This window comes from Oreochromis niloticus, linkage group LG10 (assembly GCF_001858045.2).
Source record: "Oreochromis niloticus isolate F11D_XX linkage group LG10, O_niloticus_UMD_NMBU, whole genome shotgun sequence".
Classification (NCBI taxonomy): Eukaryota; Metazoa; Chordata; class Actinopteri; order Cichliformes; family Cichlidae; genus Oreochromis; species Oreochromis niloticus.
This window is the reverse complement of record NC_031975.2, coordinates 19,047,175-19,067,688: the sequence shown is the minus strand read 5'-3', so window position 1 is coordinate 19,067,688 and position 20,514 is coordinate 19,047,175. Positions and strand designations below refer to the sequence as shown.

General features: G+C 41.1%; 2 protein-coding genes across 2 annotated transcripts in view; both read right to left on the bottom strand.

The window, feature by feature from the left end:
- Nucleotides 1-7,804, bottom strand: part of LOC100709607 (microtubule-associated protein futsch) — a 29,726-nt gene extending 21,922 nt beyond the window's left edge. The window contains exons 1-7 of the mRNA XM_025910709.1: nt 7,102-7,804; nt 3,146-3,203; nt 2,971-3,066; nt 1,102-1,155; nt 742-920; nt 415-533; nt 206-295 (exon numbers count right to left, since the gene is read on the bottom strand). Coding sequence (XP_025766494.1) covers nt 206-295; nt 415-533; nt 742-920; nt 1,102-1,155; nt 2,971-3,066; nt 3,146-3,203; nt 7,102-7,205 — 700 coding nt within the window. The 5' untranslated portion in view covers nt 7,206-7,804. The remainder of the gene's footprint in view (nt 1-205; nt 296-414; nt 534-741; nt 921-1,101; nt 1,156-2,970; nt 3,067-3,145; nt 3,204-7,101) is intronic.
- Nucleotides 7,805-11,466: 3,662 nt separating this feature from the next.
- On the bottom strand, nt 11,467-16,780 carry znrd2 (zinc ribbon domain containing 2). Its single transcript, XM_003447011.3, has 4 exons — nt 16,645-16,780; nt 16,061-16,212; nt 13,466-13,550; nt 11,467-12,935 (listed from the first exon to the last, which is right to left on the bottom strand). The coding sequence occupies exons 1-4, from the start codon at nt 16,658-16,660 to the stop codon at nt 12,499-12,501; spliced, it is 690 nt and encodes a 229-aa protein (XP_003447059.1). The 5' UTR covers nt 16,661-16,780; the 3' UTR covers nt 11,467-12,498.
- Nucleotides 16,781-20,514: the final 3,734 nt, after the last annotated feature.

The following is a 20,514-nucleotide window of genomic DNA, read 5'->3' as shown; positions in this document are numbered from 1 at the left end:
GCCATCACATGATTCCTAATCGTGTTTAGTATGTGGACGAGAAATATGTGGTGTCCAAAGGACTGTCCATTCATGTGGTAAGGACCACAGAATAAATGGCACAAGTGTGTGAAATACTGCAATATATATAAACTTATCTAGGCAGTAAGAGACAGGCAGAGAGGCAAACAGTAGGTGAGAGTGGCAAGGGGGGAGAAAGCGCTACCTGAGGATGGCAAAGTGGATGCCGTGGAGTTTCGCTTATCAGGTGGAGGGGGAGCAGGGCGATTTGGACGGGTAAGAGTGTGGGGGACAACTGGAGCAGCAGAAAAAGGGAAGAGTGGAAAAACATACGGAAATAAGAACAGAAAAGGAAAGCAGAGGAAAAGGAAATGTCAAAAGGTCAAAAAACTGTGTTGGTGTAATCCTGCCTACCTGTGGCAGTCACAGACTTCTTGTCCTCTTCTTCATCGCTCTCATTGAAGTCGTCCAGGTTGCCGATATCTGTGGGTTTGACGCTCATCAGGCTGGCAAGACTTTGCATGTCTTCATCACTGAAGAACAAGAAAAACATGCACCACAACCTCATTACCAACCCCACCAATAAGAAACACTCTTTATGAAAAAAAGTGTTTTCAAATGCTTTTACTCTTTAAGCTATGATTCATTTATTAAACTCAGGTTAAAAGTGCTATTGTCACACCCTGACTGATGTAGAACAGTAGTAAGAGTAAGTAAGTAGTAGTGACTTAAACTACTCACGTGGCTTTTCCCTCTCGAATAAAGACGCATGAGAGGGACAGCTTGAGCGTGGCCTCCACTACTTTGACAGACAGTGGCTTCAGCTTCAGCGTCAGGTCAGTCTGGGTTAGCGTGGGGCTAGCAAACCGCTTCAGGTTGATGTCAGCGGATGCCAGCACCTTACGGTGACCCTTATTTTCCTGTAAATAACACAAACAAGTATTTTATACCATATTCTTTGATTTCTACTTGGTGATTAAGCTGAGTCTGAATTTTATAACTGGATGTCTGAGCTATTTAGGTTTGGCTATTTTATTGGCAAACCTTTTGCTTATTTTTCTACTTATAAACAGTTTTAGTCAGGCATAGAGAAATACTTACACCCTCAATGACAAAGGTCCATTCTTTGTCTTCAAATTCATCAGCATTGGCATCCTGAGGGGATTATCATAAAAATGCAGACTGTTTAGTGGGACATCCTCCTAAAAGTGTATCCACATATCCACACATATGCTTCCACACATATGAGTCTTCAGGTGTACTACATAAACTCTATAAAATCCTGTGAAAAACAGGAGCACATGCAGTACACTGTTACTGTGTCCAGGAAGGAAGGACACAGTAACACACAGTCTGGTTTTAATTCTAGGAGACGGTAAGTAGCAGCCAAGTGATACTTATCAAATTCGCTTGATTAAATAATCACTAACACATGTGAGCACCTCAATAGAAGCTGGAGTTTGGGCAGTTTCCTGGTCTGAAAGACTAGACTTTGCAACGCTCAGAAAGCTACTTTCAGTTTTTTCCCTTATTCACAGGGAGTCACCAAAGCAGGTAACTCTGCATGCATGGCTTAGCTTTGCAATGCTGTATCTTAAAAAACCACAAGACTTCTGGAACAATGAGATGATACCAGAGTGGAGATGTTTAGCCATAATGCACAGCACCAAGTTTGACTAAAACTTCTGTCTGACAGCTACAGTCTGGCTAGAACTCTGCCGTTTAACAAGCACAGCAACAAATCTCCAACAGAATGACTGAAAAAAGTCAGAATTCAGATCTCATCTTGATTTAAATGCAGTGGCAGGACTTTAAGAGCGCTGTGGATAAACAAATGGAAACTTCTAGCAAAACAGGAGTAGCCCAAATTCTTCCACAGAGATGTGAAAGACTGATAAAGTTATACAGAAAACAATTACTTCAAGTTATTTCTGTTAAAGATGGATTATAAGCTGCTGATTCATGGACTGTACTTAGGACTGCTTTGAGTCCTGTGGAAATGACCTTTTTCACATGACTGTATATTGAATTTACTTAAAAGATGGACCTAAAAGCAATTCCAGTGCAGCCAGCACTTAAACATGCATTCTTTTTAAAGGCCAGCAGACAGCAGCCCCTTTAGAAAAAAGAAGACTGGTTGTTTGGAAGTCTATGGAATAATAAGCCTCTGTTCCCTTGTCTGTGACCTCAGCCAACACTTTCCTGCTGAGTTTATGGTCTTAGATGCTGGTCTTGAGTCTTATTTACTAAAACACATTTAAATTATAGTCCCTTTTGGAGATACAAAGGACGATAATGAAAGGTATATCCATCATGTTTGGCTTCAGAATGCCAAATTGTCAAAATGCTCAGTTCGAAGCTTTACAACAGGACTTTGTTAACCCATGTTTAATGTCATAGTGTCTATATTCATCCTTATATATACTTTTCCACACTTTTCTCGCATATATATTCCACGTCTCTTTTATTCTGAGCAATTAAACTCTTTATCTATATTACTTCCACACCTTAAATCGATTCGGAATCACCAAACACCCTAAAACACATGACTAGCCTGTGGGAGGAGTACCTGTAGAAAACCCACACAGGAACAGGGTCCAGAGTCACACAGAAACACCCCAGCAGACCAGTGAGAACATTTGAAGCCAGAACCTTCTTGCTATGAGATAATACGACTAACCACTAACTAACCATGGTGTTAACTTGACTCTAAGGAAAGCCTAAGTTTACACTTTGGCTTAATGAAGTATTCTAAACTACTGAAGGATTAAAAATGATCTTTCTAAAAGGGACTTTTCGTAACATTTAGGGCCACAGTAAACCATTCACACGAGGATCAACTTGTTCAAGCCACCCAGAAACAACTTATACCCTGACCTTTGTTATATGTTTCCCCTCATTTATTCAGGTTTTTCCTTTACTTTGTTATTACATTGTAACCAATACAGTGTGTACACTGGGTGTTGGTACCTTGAAGAGAGTAACAGAGATGTCGATGTTTTCCGGGACAGGCCACACTACCATGCCTCTGTAGGGGTTCTTGATTCCAGGTTGCCAACTGTGGAGCTACACAAGAAATAACGCATTAACAGAGCTGTGAGGAGTTGTGTGTGTGTTTATGTGTGCGGTGTTTTGGTGACTTCACCTTGGAACACATTCGTCTGTTCCTCCTGGTCCACACCACCCTCAGCTTGTCTGGTTGCCTAAAGAAACACGAACACACATCAAAACAGAAGTGCCATTTTCCCTCAGGCCATTGTATGTCAGTCATACCTAATACACTCTTTGTTCATAAGCAAAGAGGATAAGACTACAAAAAGGCTTGAGGAAAAAATACATCAGGAACTGTAGAACTGTTTTGAATCTTTAAAGAGTTCTCAGAACAAAGTAGACATGATCCAAACGAGATAACACAAGTAAGAGATCTTGTGACTGCTGAATAATTATTCCTCTGTGCCAACGAAAGAACATGATGTGTGTTTATGGTTGTCAGCAAATCTATGCAGGTCTGTGAAGATGTGGTGCTGTGCATTTATGTGTTAAAGTGTTAGAGTACAACAAGTTACCACATGCAACATGTTACAAGTGTGTACCTGTCTTTTTGTAAATGTGTGTTTTATAACATCTGTTTCTGTGTTTCTATTGTATTTCTCAGCCCTGTCTGGCACAGGAAGTGAGACAGGAAGCTGCACAATCATATGACCTAAATTTGTATGACTATAAGTCGTGCCTATGACAGGAAGAGAGGAACCCCCTTAACAGGACACAAGATACTAACAAATGCAGGCACTGATCCACATAATACCCCTTTGTGCCGCCACTAATACAACTACTAATAGTAGTAATAAATGTCAATAATAGTGCTATAACAATGTTATATATTATTCATATTTATTCTTTTGTCTGGGCCAGGGGAAAGAATAATTCTGTATGTTGTCTTGCAGCACTATACCGCACAATTTTTGAACATTTTTAAAAAGTAAAACTGGACAACAAAAATATTGTAATAATACAGAGAAAACCCTAACAATCAGATGACACCCTATGAGTAAGCACTTGGTGTCAGTGGGAAGGAAAAGCTCCCTTTTAATAGGAAGAAATCTCTGGCAAAACCAGAATTATAGTGCATCATGGGAAGCCCTGAGCAACTTAGGCCTATTGTAAGTGTAAGTAAGGAAGGGTGCAGAGTTATTTGATCCAGTCATAACTATAAGCTTTATCAAAAAGGAAAGTTTTAAGCCTAATCTTAAAAGTAGACAGGACGTCTGTCTCCAGAATCCAAACTGGGAGCTGGTTCCACACAAGAGGGGCCTGAAAGCTGAAGGCTCTGCCTCCCATTCTACTTTCAAAATCCTGCAGTCTGAGAGCCAAGTGCTCTCTATGAGGCAAAGAGCAGAAAAAGTCCTCCTCCTTTCCTCTCACCGCTATGGAGGAATAACTCATAATACTCATTAAATCTCATTGCTAAGCCCTACTACATTACATTTATACATGAAGTATTCCAATACATACAAAAACGACAGCAATAGTTTTTAGATGGTCCATGTGGTCTCAGGTTTCAGTGCATCAGTGTTCAAGTATGGCTGAGAAGGCTTTGTGAGCACATGTGTTTGTGCGGTATGTGTGTTAGGGGGTCAGGGAGTGCCATCAGAAATAGCCTGGTAGGCACAGAGATGCAGACGAGAAGGGAAGAATACATTAAATAAAAATCAGAGACATCAACATTTGCTGAAAGGAAATATAATCTATCATATGAAGATGCAAAAAGATCTATTGGGCACAGTTACAATGGGCAGCGGTGGAGAGTTGAGACTGGTTTCAAAGAAGCAAACAATGGTGGTGCAATACAGCTCAGTAACATGTGATTACTGTACACCACAGCTCAACAGACAATAGTTTTCTTATCCCACGACTGCTTGGATGAGTGGTAAACATGACTCGCCTCTGTGTTGAAATCTTCGCATGCAGCGCTAAGTGTTAGATATAAGCGTAGCTGTTTCCTCAGCAAACCTGCTCACTTACTCACCAACATCTCTCATGGTTTGGTCACATGAAGCGTTTCTAAGACATAAAAATAGTCTTGTTGCTAAGTCTTTTATTGTGCCTGTGCCACTTCACTGCCTCTGTCAACATTAGTTCATTTTCTAAATGTTGTCTCCGGGTCCTTCTTGAATTTTCCCCCCTCTGTATTTTTGCTTCTCTTATCCAACCCGACCGTGATTAACCCTAACCTTTCTTTTAGTTAAAATGGCCACCTTTGTTACTATTGTACATGTGTCTCAGTACAGAAAGTCAATGATCTTAAATAATAGGCTAACACTAAATTAGAACACCCCCTCAAACAAAGACACATGCGCATAACAGAATATTTGTAGAGGCACCCACATGTGGCCAAAGAGTTTACTTCCTGTCAGTAATCTCAGAGTTTAATCACGTTCAAACATGTGTTGATCACCAACACATACACTGAGCACACATGACTGAAACTTTGGATGGATCTCTGGTGGTGTCCTCACTTCCTCTTTACTCCTCCCTTTCCTTCTCTTTCTGTGGTTTCTGTTTTTCCTTCCCTGTCTCATTATGACAGTGGAAGTTAAAGACTCTGATTTCATAACTCTGAATGTAGGAAGTAAACCACTCAGTTGCCTGAGTTTTACACCACAGATGTATACCCGTGTCTTTCTGCTGTTGATCAAACTCTTTAAACTTTTTTGAGCCAATCTGGTCTTTATTGATGTATTACCCAATTAATACATCATTTAATGTAATCTGAACAGATAAGAAGGTGCAGTGTGGTCCGAACTGACAACTGGGTGAAAGTTTAAAGATGTTGCTGAAGCTGTTAACAGAGGAGATTGCACTTGGGATTTTAAGATTATGATAATGTGTAATACTACTTCCAGTCACCTGAAAAAGAAAGTTTTCACAGTCCTCGTGCAGTTATGTGAAACGCTAGGAACACATAATGATTCAGTAGCTTGTAGAACCATTTTTAGCATCAATGACTTAAACTGAGCTTTTCTCTGTGTCTTTATTGGTCTCTCACATCATTATCTGAAGATTTTTAGCTCACTTTTCTTTACAGTGTTGCTTCAGTTCATTGAGGTTTGTTGGCATTTGTTTATACGCAGCTCTCTTAAGGTCCTGCAGTAAATTCAATCAGGTTGACTTTGACTGGGCCGTTGCAACACATCGATTCTTTTCTTTTTCAGCCGCTCTTTATAGATTTGCTGCTGTGCTTGGGATCATCGTTCTCTTGCATGACCCAGTTTGGGTCAAGTTTTAGATGTAGGACAGATGGCCTCATATTCAGGAGTTCATGGTTGATCCCATGTCTTCAAGGTCCCCAGGTCCTGTCGCTTCAAAACAAGCCCAAATCATCACACCTCCACCACCGTGCTTGGCAGGACTGCACAGAGTCCTGTGAAAACTTTCTGTTTCACATGACTGCATTGCATTAGTTTTAGTTTCCTTTTTTTTAATGCCAGTGCCTCACAGTTTTGCTGACAAATCAGCATTTCTTTTTGTATTTTTTAATCGCATTGTTGCATCTTTTCTAAGTTTTTGTTTTATTTGCATCAACTCTTTTATTATCTCTCTTTTTTAAAGTAGCTGGCTTAGTTAGCTATAGTCTAATAACCTTGCCCATGACCCCTGAAGCTGACACTTTTGACTTATTTTGCTTTCAGTATATCAGTTTGAGTCATATAACGTTTCAGCTTCCAAAAGTTTTGTGTAACAGAAAGGAGCCCTAACGAGCTTTAGCCTCATAAAATAGTTTATTTTAATCCCAGACATGAACTAACAACGATGAGCATGCCTGAACACTACAGAGAGTCCTACATGTGCATGGTCACAGCAGTGGACACATTTCGTCCACGCAGGCGGGGTGGGGAATCGAACCCGCACTATCAACTCAGCACATGGGGGACGCCCTCATCGTCCTCAATGTAGCGGAAACACCCACGATATGAGAATAAACATCGCAGGGAGAAGGCTTATTATAGCTAATAACAGGCTTCACGCGGTATCAGGACGTTACTCACATCAACAACAATAAAAATCGTGAGCAGAAAGACGCAGAAAAGCGCATTTACTCACCATTTTTTAGTACACTCCAAAACGAGTTCCTGGTAAGAAGCGATGAACTGAAACTTTGAAGCCTTTTTACCAACTCGCTGCAGTCTTTTCCACACCGAAGTCATAACGTCCTGTGGTTAAAATAAAATCTAACAAACAGGAAAACTGAAGAAGCCCCCCGCCCGACAATAATCCAACTTTATCCGCTGCTTGTGCTCCTTATAAGGCTTTCTTCTTCCTTCTCCGCTGCTGCTGCTCCTGTTGCTTATAATGAACTTCACACAAGCTGTGACTTGCGCTCATTGGCACCGAGTTGAATCACACACTGACACACAACAAAAAAGACAGAAATGTCGCCATGTACCGAGAAGCAAGAGCCGTACAACGTGAACAGGCAGCTGAAGAGTCAGTAAAGAGGAACCGATTCCGCTCTGTCACTAACACAAGGTTCAAAATAATACGACAGGAGCCTTAAGTTTCAGTCAGACCACTGCAGGAGCTCTCACTGACAGCTCGTCCCTCTCTTTCTGCCAGTAATCCACATGTGGAGACGTCGCAGCTGACTCAAGCGTGGGGTTGTTGTAATATAGGTCTGCTTCCTTTAGAGTTAGTTCACCCTCCCTTTTTTCATGGGTGACAGCAGCCAGCAACAGAGAGACAGGCAGAGTCAGACAGGATATGCAAAGACTGATGCAGTGGTATGCAAACTCCTTTATCTTGCTGCTTGTGTGGAGGCACTGAGGTGACAGTCCTCAGTTATACCTGCAGACTTTGATCCTAGCTATCTTGAACAGCCTTATCTGACATTTAACTTAATCAGCCGTTCAGACTCTCATCTCCAGCATGCTGAAAGTCATGCAAGCTCTCAGCACGCTGTGTCTTGAAATTGCATTTTTCAAATTGGGTTTATAACTGAAATCACTTTCTGAGTTTCGGCTGCGTCATCCAACGCTCACTCAGGAAAGTGTGTTTCATGTAGTTAGAGGAATAGTTTCCACTGAAGAGAGCCAATGGACTCCAGTCCAGTGTGTGTTTGTGTGTATGCGTGTGTGTAAGCTAGGTCAAGGCACAGGGATTTTCCTCAGTGAGAGCAGGAGTGTATTTATAGGATGGAGAACAGGGATTGATGGATGGACAGAGGCAGCTGGAGTAGAGGAGTGTGGGGCAGCGGGAGGGGGGGGTAACTCTGTCATGACTCAGAGTTGGGCTAATGTTACTCTTTGGTTTTGGTATTCAACACTGCATTATACCTCTCAGAACCTATGCCCAATCCTACTCTAAACATGTACACACACACACATAACAGCCTGCAGTGTCATCTCATCCCTTCATTTGTTAATTGGTGCTCTCTGCAGTCTGTCAAACTAATTTCTGTCTACTGTAAACACTTGCTGCTGTCTGGCCTCTTCTACTGTAGCACAAACATGTAATTTTTGTGTTGTCTCTTTTATTTCCATATCACTTTTGTTTCTCTTTGCCTGTCTGGGTTATTTCCCAGCTGTAAGAACTGACCTCACAAGTCAGTGTATTGTAGCTCTGGTAGTGTTATTGCCCTTTCCAGCTTTGCCTGCTGTCACCACCCCTTCTGATGTCTATTTGTTTTACTAATCACCGACTGTTGAATTTACAGTAACTGAGTCATATGATACCAATAGCGATAACAAAGCTTCTATGAGATGAGCAGTGAGCAGTGGGATATATGTGAAACATAAAAATTCACATTTGCATCGAACCTAAAAGGCCAAACCACAAAAACACTCTGGTGATGGATGAGATAGAGAGCGTGAACACACAGACACACACACGCACACACACAGAAATTCAGCCCAACTGTCATTTAGAGTGACAGAGAGGCATATTCTAACAATATCCACAACATGTGTTGATTATAAATAGAGAACAGCGTGAGACTTTCTTCTCAGACATTTCTCCAGAGCAAATGGTTTTCCCCATGCTGCAGCCATGTAGGATGACCTCAGAGGAGGAGGAGGAGAAGGTGGAGGACTGCAGAAGCTCTCTCTTGACTGAAGACAGCATGTCCCCTGTTGGTCATATTTGGCAATACCACCCCCTGGTTGTCTTTAACCGAATGCAGGAATACTGTTCATGTCTGTGGCACACGCTGCAGCTATATTCCAAGACTTAAATGCAAAGTATTAAGAAAGAAAAACTATGATGTGCAAAGTCACTTGTTAAACACAGACACTGACTTCCAAACATTTAATGACAGCTTAATATATCTGCATTCATGACCTCTGAGCAGAATCCCATCAGGATTTACTCAGGAATCATTTCTGATAATCTGACAGTCGATTTTGTTTTCACTGGAGAATAAAGACGAAGCAAAATAGTTTGTTTTGTATGCATAATTTAAAAAAAAAAAAAAAACAGGTTGTTTTTGCCCATACACTGCTGTTGAAAACCTATGGTCATTTAACATATTGAAGTGAAGTAAGAAAATCTTGGACAACTCACACACCTCCCTGATACTACTGTGTGATGGATAAAACTCTAGGATTGCGACTCAGAGTCTTTAAAACCTCCCACTGTATCACACACAGTGCCAAACATCTGATTAGGAATATGAAAGCATCGTGTTCACCATAAAAAAAAACCAAGCAAAAGAAGAGATTTCTTTGTATTAAACATGGACAGAGAAAAATGATGAAATCCTCATGAAACCACAAAATGCATGCCTCAGTTATGCATTTTCAGAATCCAACAACAAGCACGTTGGAGCATGTAGATGGCACAAAATATGCCTGAACAGTGCCAATGTCTGATCTTACTCGCCTCTCCTGATTTTCTTCTCTAGCAGTGGTTGTAAGTTCTCCTGCAGCACAGTGAGTGCAAGTTAGTGTATTTTTGCTTGGAGTAGCATACAACTTCTGAATGAGTGTTATTTTTACCAAGTTGCAAAGTTCTGGATCCCACGTAGATCAGGGAACCTTTACACTATTCTCATATCAAGCATGCAGCATGACAAGAGAAAACGGATTTTACAACTTCATGTTTTCAGATAAATTCAACTAATCTAAGGTTAAATTTCAACCTGAGGCTTATAAGAGGAAGAAACAGCCACATAAGTGATTATAATCTGTTATAAACTTCCCCTCTGACATTACCAATCACATCAGGAGAACGGCAAATAAAGCTGTCATGGATATACATCACCAGTCAAAGGTTTGGACACAGCTTCTCATTTAATAGTTTTTCTTTATTTTTACTACTTTCTACATTGTAGATACATACTGAAAACATCAAATACATGAAGCAAGATATATGGATTCATATAGCAAAAAAATAAAAAATTGATAAATAGCTCTAAATATGTTTTATTTTAGATTCCTGAAAGTAGCCAACCTTTGCTTTGTTGACAGCCTTGGCCTTCTAAGTAAAACATCTGTTCTTGCCACTTAAAAAAAAATAAAATAAAATAAACAACTACAGCTCAAGTTTCATTTTGAGGTGCTGTTATGGAGTCATTAGAATGACTGAGTGTTATTCTAAGTGTTTTTGACAGGGCGTAGTAGTTTAAATTGGGTGTAGGTGTGGATGCAAGGTAAAAGAAGCTCCGAAGTGCGTAGAATAAAGTGCTGCATAAATATTTGCGTGAAAAGATGAATGTGGCTTTCAAAACAGGTCATTTTTATTTTATTTTATATAAAACCTCTGTGTAAATCCTGTTAGCTACAATGTTTACCAATGTAAAAAAAAAATCTGGAATATGATCACTTTTGGCCTGGATGCTTCCTCACCTGATGTGCAATTTCTCCATCCCCAGCACCATCCTGCTGGAGGTCAGGATGTTGCAAGTCCTTGGGCAGCAGCAGCAGCTTCAGTGATGAAAAGACACCACCCAGTGGACAGTCAGCTCCGTGGCACAAACTCATCCATCACCTCATCGGGAGACGCAATGGCACAGTTAAAACATGGAAAACAAACCCTCAGTGGAAACAGCACCTATATATTTCTCACAGAACATAGCTGCCCCATCGAAACCACACTTTCCAAGTGCAAAGCAGACTGGATGTAATGTAGGAGTAACAAATGTGAAGTCAAGCTTTGAGACAGCATCCCTGCTTCACCGGCTGCAACAGCACCATGATTGTCTTGATTTTCGGATAAAGTACACAACGGTGGTTTCTTTAACTGAAGCACTTCTCTAACTCCAGTTAAATCCCAGACCAGCCTTGCATGGAGCTGATGCAAAAGCTGTAAACGTTTATTTTGTACTTGCTTCAACACATCACTCTCACATTAAAACTATATTTTGATGTGTTTCTGTGCCCCTGTAAACGACTTTAAACCCCACCTTGTGTCTGGTGTTGTGTATGGATCCAGCCTTCATGAAGCCCTCTTATGAAAAGAAACAAGCTGCAGAGCTCCTGAACAAGAAGTGCTTTATTGTGATACATTATTAGAAATCTTTTACTACCTTGATCAACACTGAAGCTGGCTTTTCCTCTATCAACATACAATTCAGAGTATATTTGCTCTCAGCTTTTTTCAAAGTATTATGTCTGACTCCCGAACTCTGCGTGCTCTCATAGAAACATCGGCGAGCCACCTGACCGTCACCATTAGGCATGAAATACATATACAACAAAAACTTTCTACAATGACCATCTTTGCACTGCCACAATGTCAGAGACAACAGAAACGGAGTCAGAATGAGCAGCAGGCTTTGTGAGACAATACAGGGCCACATTAGAGGAATGATGCGTTTTGGCAAAAATACTGACGTGCTATAAATCTGAATGTAATAAAAGATCTCTTATAGCTCTTTTCCACCGACATGTGACTAGTGTGGAGCCAGTTCTGCCAAAGGAGGACCATCCCATATTTCCACAGGTTTGACAATCGAGTGGTAAAGAGAGGAAGAAAGGGTTATTTCTAAGGGGAGATAACAACGCAGGACAGACTCTGTTGACTGCTTCAGCAAATCATTGGTGAATATCGGGTGATGGCCCCTCTATCAGACACTGACATCAGTGGTTTCAACTTAGGGTCCAGCATTTGTGGTGCTGTATAAAAAAAGCCTGCTTCTTCTCAATGGAAATGCATAGAAGCATGTGTTAACTGGCATTTATTTCTTTGCTCTATAGATTAAACCATATTAGAACAATTTAATCACAGAATGGGTTAAATTATTTATGTTTTTAGATTAATATCAGCTGTAACTTCCAAAAGGGAGAAAAAACAGTCAAATTTGTAACATTTCTGCCAGCTATACAACTACTACTAACCGGTGCACTTTTGATGTTATATTCTTATTTTCATAATACTTTCTGACCAATTTTGAAATCATCTCTAAGCAAGGATTCAGCCAAAAAGAGAGAAGCTGAACCAGAGTCATTACTCCAAGACAGAGGCAAGCAGAAACAGTGTTCCAGGGTTTCAGCCAGTCTGTGGCGGCTACTGGGTGAGCTCCTTGAGGCTGCGCAGCGAGTTGGCACAGCTGTTGATGAGGCTGCAGAGCTGGATGCTTGCTTCCAGTGAGGCTGAACTTTGTAACTGGTTAGTGGCCCAGCGAAGTTTGGTGAGGACAGCTTCCTCAGCTTCCTGCAACACAAGTCGCCGGGCAGCGCTCTGTGGAGTAACTGAGGGACGAGCTGGTGCCAGGGCTGCAGTGGAGGCTGGAGTTGAAGGAGAAGGGACAGCAGGTGGAGGCAGAGGAGTTCTTCCACCTGCGGCAGCCCCCTCACAGTGCTCTGGTCTGGGCTGGGGAACGGACATATTTCCCTGACTGCTGCTGGGGCTTTCATTGAGCTCAGAAGCCTGGGACGGTGCGGGGGACTGGGCTGCGAGCTGCCTTTCCCTCACCTGGGACAATGCAGCCTGAGCATTCAGGGCTGGGAGGAAGAAAGAAAGGGCAGACAATGTAACACGAACACAAAGTGGGCTAACATATGTATGTTTTTTGAAAAGATATTTATAATTATTTACATGGAAAACATAAGACTACGTGATTTAAAGGTTTGAATATCTATCGTGCAGACCGTTCAAGAAAGGGTGGTTGAGTAGCAATTTATGTTCAATCTAGTTTTGCAGTGTAAATGACAGTTTCCAAATCTTCTTCTTCTAAACAATTTGAAATTTTAACTTTAAATGTAAATTTGTCTGGTGGAGCTGAAGGGTTTTAAACAAACTAAGGACACTGGAGAAAGCATCATTGTACGGCTGTTCCTGCTCTTCATGTGTTAATGCTACTCTTTAAAAAAAAAGTTTTATTTTTTCAGTTAATTGTTTATATGAATTCTAATGTTTTAAAATGTAATTTTATATAGATATTTAAACTGGTCAATCTTGAAAATATGACCCCATTTCTCAATGAGGTTTACCTGTATAAATACATTTAAAAAAAAATGTCTTTAATGCATACCAGGGTTGTCTTTGTCAATATCAGAGTCCAGCTCCTGGCATGAGACGCAGTAGTTTTTCTGCTGTTTGTCCTGAAGAAGAATAGTCTGAAAAACACAAATACATAAATGATGCCACTCCTCACCTTCTGTTCATGATAACACCTGCATGTGTTTTTACATAATAATAAAAAAGAAGTGCCACTTTGCACCATCAATGACACAGCAAAACCATGTTTTTATATTTCCTAGAACAGAGATGACACAAGCCCAGACATGTTTAACAAGAGATGATGATTTAGGACCCAAAGGAGCTAATTCACAAAAGGAAAAAAAAAAAAAGTAGTTTCACTGCTTGAGGCAAAAATACACTGTGTAATACAAGTCAAACAAAAAAAGAGATATCTGCAGCTGGTGATGTGAAACCAAATGTAAACATGACTCCGCTGAGCATCGCTGGGGCACTCCACATGACAGGAAGAGCGTACAGCGGATTGAAATTACTGATGCAGTTAATATGGTGGTAAAGGACGGTTTTAACCCTCTACACCCCATAACAGTTGCTCTAAACTTCCCCTTAAATGCATGTTTCTACTACTATTTGTGTACACACTATATTTTAAAATATTTGAATAACACTGACACCTAACAACAAATTAGGGGAAAAAAAAGACACATTTCAATTAAACATTAGGCGATATTTCACGTTTTCATCCCAGTCACTTTGTCTGGCATTCATGTGTAGTAAGTGAAGACTCTCGGATCACCGTTTACCTCAGCTGTCAATATGCTGGGTGAGAATCCCCCATGTGCATTTACTCTGAAGGAGGGTGTAAAAGCTTGTGATGAGTCAATGAGTCAGAGAAGCTCACTCCTTACTGATGGCGAGTTGTTGTTACTTCTCTGTCAATAAACGCTGCTTTTTCGTTTTTCCCTGATGTGAGCTTGTGTGAGAAGCTTTCTTTTAAGTGGCTCTAACGCTGTCAGCCTGTATGAATAAAATCTCAGACGATGTGAGAGTGTAATCAAACTGTTTATCGGAGGGAATATTGGATTTTTATTTAGCTGGCACAATGTTAGCGTATAACCAGGTGGTGTTGTTATAGTTGGTATGTTGCCAGCTGTCTGGAGACAGGAGTGTCTAATCTGCTGACAACCAGGTAAAATCTGGACTAAATAAGTATGTTTATTGACATTTTCTTATGTTAAAGCATGTAATTCAGCTCACGAGATGAGACTACAGGTGAGCAGGAAGAGGATGAGGTGGGCATAAGGGAGAAGAGAGAAGTGGTGAATGAGGCAGATGAAGAAAAGAGAGAAAAAATGATGACGAAAATATAAATGTACAAATCTTATATAGTTTGAAAGATCTATCTGTGCCATCTTCACATTAAAACTAACTTATAAAATTCACACTTTACCCTATTTATTTAGGGTTTTTTTTCTATATTTATGTGTTTGTAATACTTATCAGATTTCCCCTTTTGGGACATCCTAACAGAACTGTAACGCTTATAGATGAACACTAGAACCCTCAGTAGTTAAATTTGATCACCAAATCTGTGTGCTCACTCCTCTGCCTCAGTCTGCAGCTCTTCACCTCTCCTGCTCAAGAGTAAAACAGATTTGGTTGCTGTGCTCTGGATTTCACTCTTTATTTGCTCGGATTAGCTCTGCATCCTCTAGGCTCTCTATTCAGTTCAGCTACGGCTCCTCTGCTGCTCTGCACAGCCATCAACCTTCCTGGTTCCTCACACATTCAGTCATACAGCGCTCTGTACCACTCCTCTTCGGCTTGAAATCCCATCCTCAGCCTTGCAATAATTATTTACCTTGGCTCTAACTACAGTCCCCCTACATACTGTTTTTAATCAATCATATCTGGCAAGGTCTGGCTCATGTGTAAACACGGTATTGCTAGGCAACCCTGTGTGCTGCAGCAGTGGTTTCACATCAGTTTCTATGGGGTCAAAATGATGTCCTCCGTGGTTCTAGGTAAAAGCACTCATAATATTTTTCCCTTTTGATCCCACACTCCAAAATTCAGTATTTGATGAAATACGAGATGATGATGGGGTTTTAATTTAACAAAGTTACACAACTTTTAAAATGCCAAGAGGGTCAAAATGACCTCCTTCCTGTGTTAAACAGGTGGTTAAAAAGCTCAACTAAGCTATGACATCCCAGGTAGAAAATATTATTTAATTTTATTAGGTCCAGGTTAAGTTCCTTTAGTTGGAATAGTTGCTGTGAAACTGCTATTATTTTAACCTTTTTTTAAGCGCTTACTGAAAATTTCCAGGGATTACATTATTTAAGCCATTTCTGGGCTTACATTTGGCCTTTGCTCTCTAACTGTTTATCATGCAGTGTCAGTACTATTACACTATAACCCTGCTGGCATCTTGTGACAATAGATCCACACTTCAAATTAGGCAGTCTTCATTTTGTTTGCATTTATGAATGCTGCTGGCTGGGAGCTGCAATCACAGAACGTTCATATTTTTCTATATACTTAGAAATATAACTATTGCATATTTAATAAACGACCGTGATAAAATTTCAGAGGCTAACTCGCCCAACCTGACAAACACAGCACAGCGTCCTGCTTCACTCACCCCACACACTTCGCAGCAGTCTCCAAGCATCTTGTACCCTTTCAGCAGGTAGTCTCCCATCAGCTTGCTGATTTTGTCTTGCCGCTCCCTACGAGCCTGGATCACCTTCATTTCTGCTTCTGTTGGAGGCTCCCACTTAAAATCCTCTTCATCTGCAGGTCAGTAACAGCCAGAACGTTTAATTTTATTTTCAGATTTCAGACCAGAACTCTCCTTCTTTCGTATTCTTAATACTTTAGGATTATAAACAGTCTTAAGCGCTGCTGTAACTTGTGGATACTATTATATGTCTGCTTCTACTTTACCGTTTCAGCGGGATTATTACAAAACCTTTTTGGCACTGTTTTGAAGTGTGACTATCACAGGTGAACTGCTCTGCTAGGAAATGACAAGCTAGCTAGCAAACCAGCCGGGCTACCGTTTGGCTAACAACATGTTTACGCTGGCAGCGACGAATTTAAAAGCAAAAATAAAGTAACCCAGAGGAACAGCCTCAATAAAAATAATTTCTTTTTTAAATCACAATGCAGGCAAGCAACAGAAATGTCAAAGTCAGCTTGTTTTTATAACACAAGTTCACAAACCTCCATTCAAAGCCATGTTTCTTCTGTGCTACACGTTGTACGTGATGACGGAGTCACGCAATGCAACGCTTCTTCTTCCTCTTCTGCGTTCGGCAAATATTTGAGCACAGCTGCCTGCCCCTAGTGGTAAATATTGGTAAATACCACAAGAGTTATTTATGTTATGTTCAAAAATGGTAGCAAAAGCGCCACCGTGTGCTGATTAGTTAATTAAACCAAACAATTAAATCGTTTCAGCTAAACTTCTCATATTATTCTTATTCTTTTTCTTATTATTGTAATAAATTATTAAGAGAGTGAGAGCAGTCTTGTGCTAAAAAGTATAGCACAATTTTGAAGACTGAAAGGATGCCTGAGAAATGGAAGTGCACTAGAGAGGGATAAAGCTGATGGGCCACACCATTGATTGATTGATTGATTGAATCTTTATTTTGAACATGTTGAAAAAGTACAACAACATAGAATTAAAAACAGACAAATAAACAAAGCAAAACAAAAGGAAAACGAGCAACCACAACTACAAATAACTTTCATGTTCAAAAAGGAGCAGGAAGAAGCATAAGCTTATTTAATCCCACCCCTTTTCCACTATCTAGTAATCAATAGACTACAGAAATACCTAATTACATTATATGTTACGTGTATTTTTATTTATTTATTTATTTATTAATTTGTTAGCATATATATATACTGTTGTACCAAGCGTGAAATAAATAAATGAAATGAAATGAAATGAAATGAAATATTGACTGTCAGAGAGTAATTTATGTTTATCTAAGAATTTGTCTAATCGTTTATTAAACAGGTTTTCTAGGATTTTGGAGAATTGTGGTAGTAAAGAAACAGGCCTGTAATTTGTGAAGTGGTGTCTATCCCCAGTTTTATACAGCGGCACAACTTTAGCTATTTTCATTTTGTTTGGAACTTTTCCAGTCTGAAATGATAAGTTGCAAATATATGTTAGAGGTCCTACAATTCCTTCTATGACCTTCTTGACGATTTTCATGTCAATATCATTACAATCAGTAGATGTTTTATATTTACACATGTGTACAGTGTCAGTTATTTCTTTTTCCTCCACTGCTGTGAGGAACATTAAGTTAGGGTTCCTATCAATCAGGCATTCACTACAGTCTACTGATGGCAGTGACTCAGGAATTTGTTCTGCCAGATTTGGTCCAATATTTACAAAATAATGATTAAAGCTGTTGACCACATCAGCAGTGTTTTCCATAATATTGCCATTTTCAGTAAAATGTTGAGGTTAACTTTGTTGTCCAGAATTATTTTTCAAAGTCAAAGTCAAAGTCAGTTTTATTTGTCAATTTCTTCAGATGTACTTGCCATACAAAGGAATTGAAATTACGTTTCACACTGTCCCATGCGTAGACATAGACAACAATAAAGTGCAGATGCACAACATTTAGGTACATACAGGATGTAACAAGACAGGACCTACACATAACATATAATAAAGTGTTCCACAGTGCGCCCTGGAAAGTAGTGTACTTGTCTACTTGACGTAGTCCCAGGTTGTGGTTGGTAAGTGTTTTTGTTTTAATGCAGCATAAGACTGTAGCAGCAGTAATAGTAATATAAATAATATAAATAGTGCTAAAGAAAATACTAAAAATATATAGCAGCAGGTGTGTGCAATTGTAATGCAGAGGTAGTCGTTTCCAGTCAGGAATGTGGAGAGTGTTTCCTTGTTGTGGAGTGTGTGTGTGTGTGTGGGGGGGGGTCCAGTCTGTCTTCCTATACTCCTGCCAGTCTGGTGGTTCTGCTGGCTGGGAGCCGGGAGGGGAGAGAGTTCAGCAGTCTCACAGCCTGGTGGATGAAGCTGTTGGTGAGCCTGGTAGTGCGGGAGCGGAGACTTCTGTATCTTTTTCCGGAGGGCAGGAGGCTGAACAGGCAGTGCGCGGGGTGGGTTGCATCGTTGACAATTGTGATGGCTTTGCGGGTAAGGCGGGTGGTGTAGATGTCTTGCAGGGAGGGGAGTGGTACACCAACTATCCTCTCAGCTGTTCTCACAATGCGCTGTAGAGCTTTTCTGTTATAGTCAGTGCAGCTACCGCCCCACACAGTGATGCAGCTGAAAAGGATGCTTTCAGTGGTTCCTCTGTAGAATGTGGTCAGGATGGGTGGTGGAGCACTTGCCCGCTTGAGTTTGCGCAGGAAGTAGAGGCGCTGTTGTGCTTTCTTGGCCAGTGATGCTGTGTTGGTGGTCCAGGAGAGGTCCTCACTGATGTGCACCCCCAGGAACTTGGTGCTGCTCACCCTCTCCACCGCAGCGCCGTCGATGGTCAATGGGGGGTGACAGGTGTGGTCTCTCTGGAAGTTGACAATAACCTCCTTGGTCTTGCTAACATTTAGCAGGAGGTTGTTGTCTCTGCACCACGTGGTCAGGAGCTCAACCTCTTTCCTGTAGTGGGTCTCATCGCCCTTGGTGATGAGCCCCACCAGCGTTGTGTCGTCCGCAAACTTCACAAGGTGGTTGGAGCTGTAGGTTGTTGTGCAGTCATGTGTCAGCAGGGTGAAGAGCAGAGGACTGAGCACACAGCCTTGTGGAGCCCCCGTGCTCAGGGTGATGCTGTTTGAGACCTTGTTGCCCACACGCACCGCTTGAGGCCTCTGGCTGAGGAAATCCAGCAGCCAGTTGCAGAGGGAGGTGCTGAGGCCCAGTCTGTCCAGTTTACAGATGAGTTGTTGTGGTATTATGGTGTTGAATGCTGAGCTGAAGTCTATGAATAGCATTCTCACATATGAGTCTTTCTTGTCCAGGTGAGTTAGGGCTGGGTGGAGGGCAGAGCAGATTGCATCTTCTGTGGATCGTTTCGCTCTGTATGCAAACTGGTATGGGTCCAGGGTGGGAGGCAGGGTGGATTTGATGTGTGACATGACTAGTCGTTCAAAGCACTTCATGATAATGGGTGTCAGTGCCACGGGGCGGTAGTCGTTGAAACAGGCTGGGGATGGTTTCTTTGGCACAGGTATGATGGTGGCAGTCTTGAAGCATGATGGGACAGTGGCTTGCCTCAGGGAGATGTTAAAGATGTCTGTGAAGACATCCTTCAGCTCCTCTGCGCAGTCTTTCAGCACACTACCAGGGATGTTATCTGGACCCGCTGCTTTCCGGGCGTTGATGGTGATGAGTGTCCTCTTCACGCTGGCAGCAGACAGGCACAGAGGCTGGTCGTGTGGAGGTGGTGGTGTTTTCTGTGGGCGTGTGTTGTTCTGTGCTTCAAATCGTGCAAAGAAGCTGTTCAGGTTGTTGAGCAGAGTGGTGTCGCTCTCACAGCTACGCGCTGCAGGCTTGTAGTCTGTAATAGCCTGGATGCCTTGCCATAGGCTTCGTGCGTCCTTGCTATCATTGAAGTGGGAGGTTATCTTGTGTGTGTAGTCCTGTTTCGCTTTCCTGATGCCACGGGACAGGTTGGCTCTCGCTGTTCTCAGGCCTATTTCATCCCCAGCTCTGAAGGCCTTGTCTCTGGCCTTCAGCAGCCTGTGGACATCTCCTGTTAGCCATGGCTTCCGGTTGGCTCGAGTTGTGATACTTTTTTTTTAATGATACAGTTTAAAACATCCCATATTCCCTTCATATTATGTTTATTGTTGATCAATGTTTTACTATAATACTCCTTTCTACATACACATATAATATTGGTCAACTTATTTTTGTATTTTTTATATTTATTTTCAGCATCTTTTGTTCTTTGTTTTAGGAATTCCCTATAGAGTGTATTTTTCTTTTGTAAACCCTTAGTGATCCATGGTCTATCTGAATTTTTGTGCTTTCTGTTGCATTTTATTGTTGGACAGTTTTTATCGTAAAATTCCATGAATTTTTTTTTTTTTTTTTTGCCTGTCCCG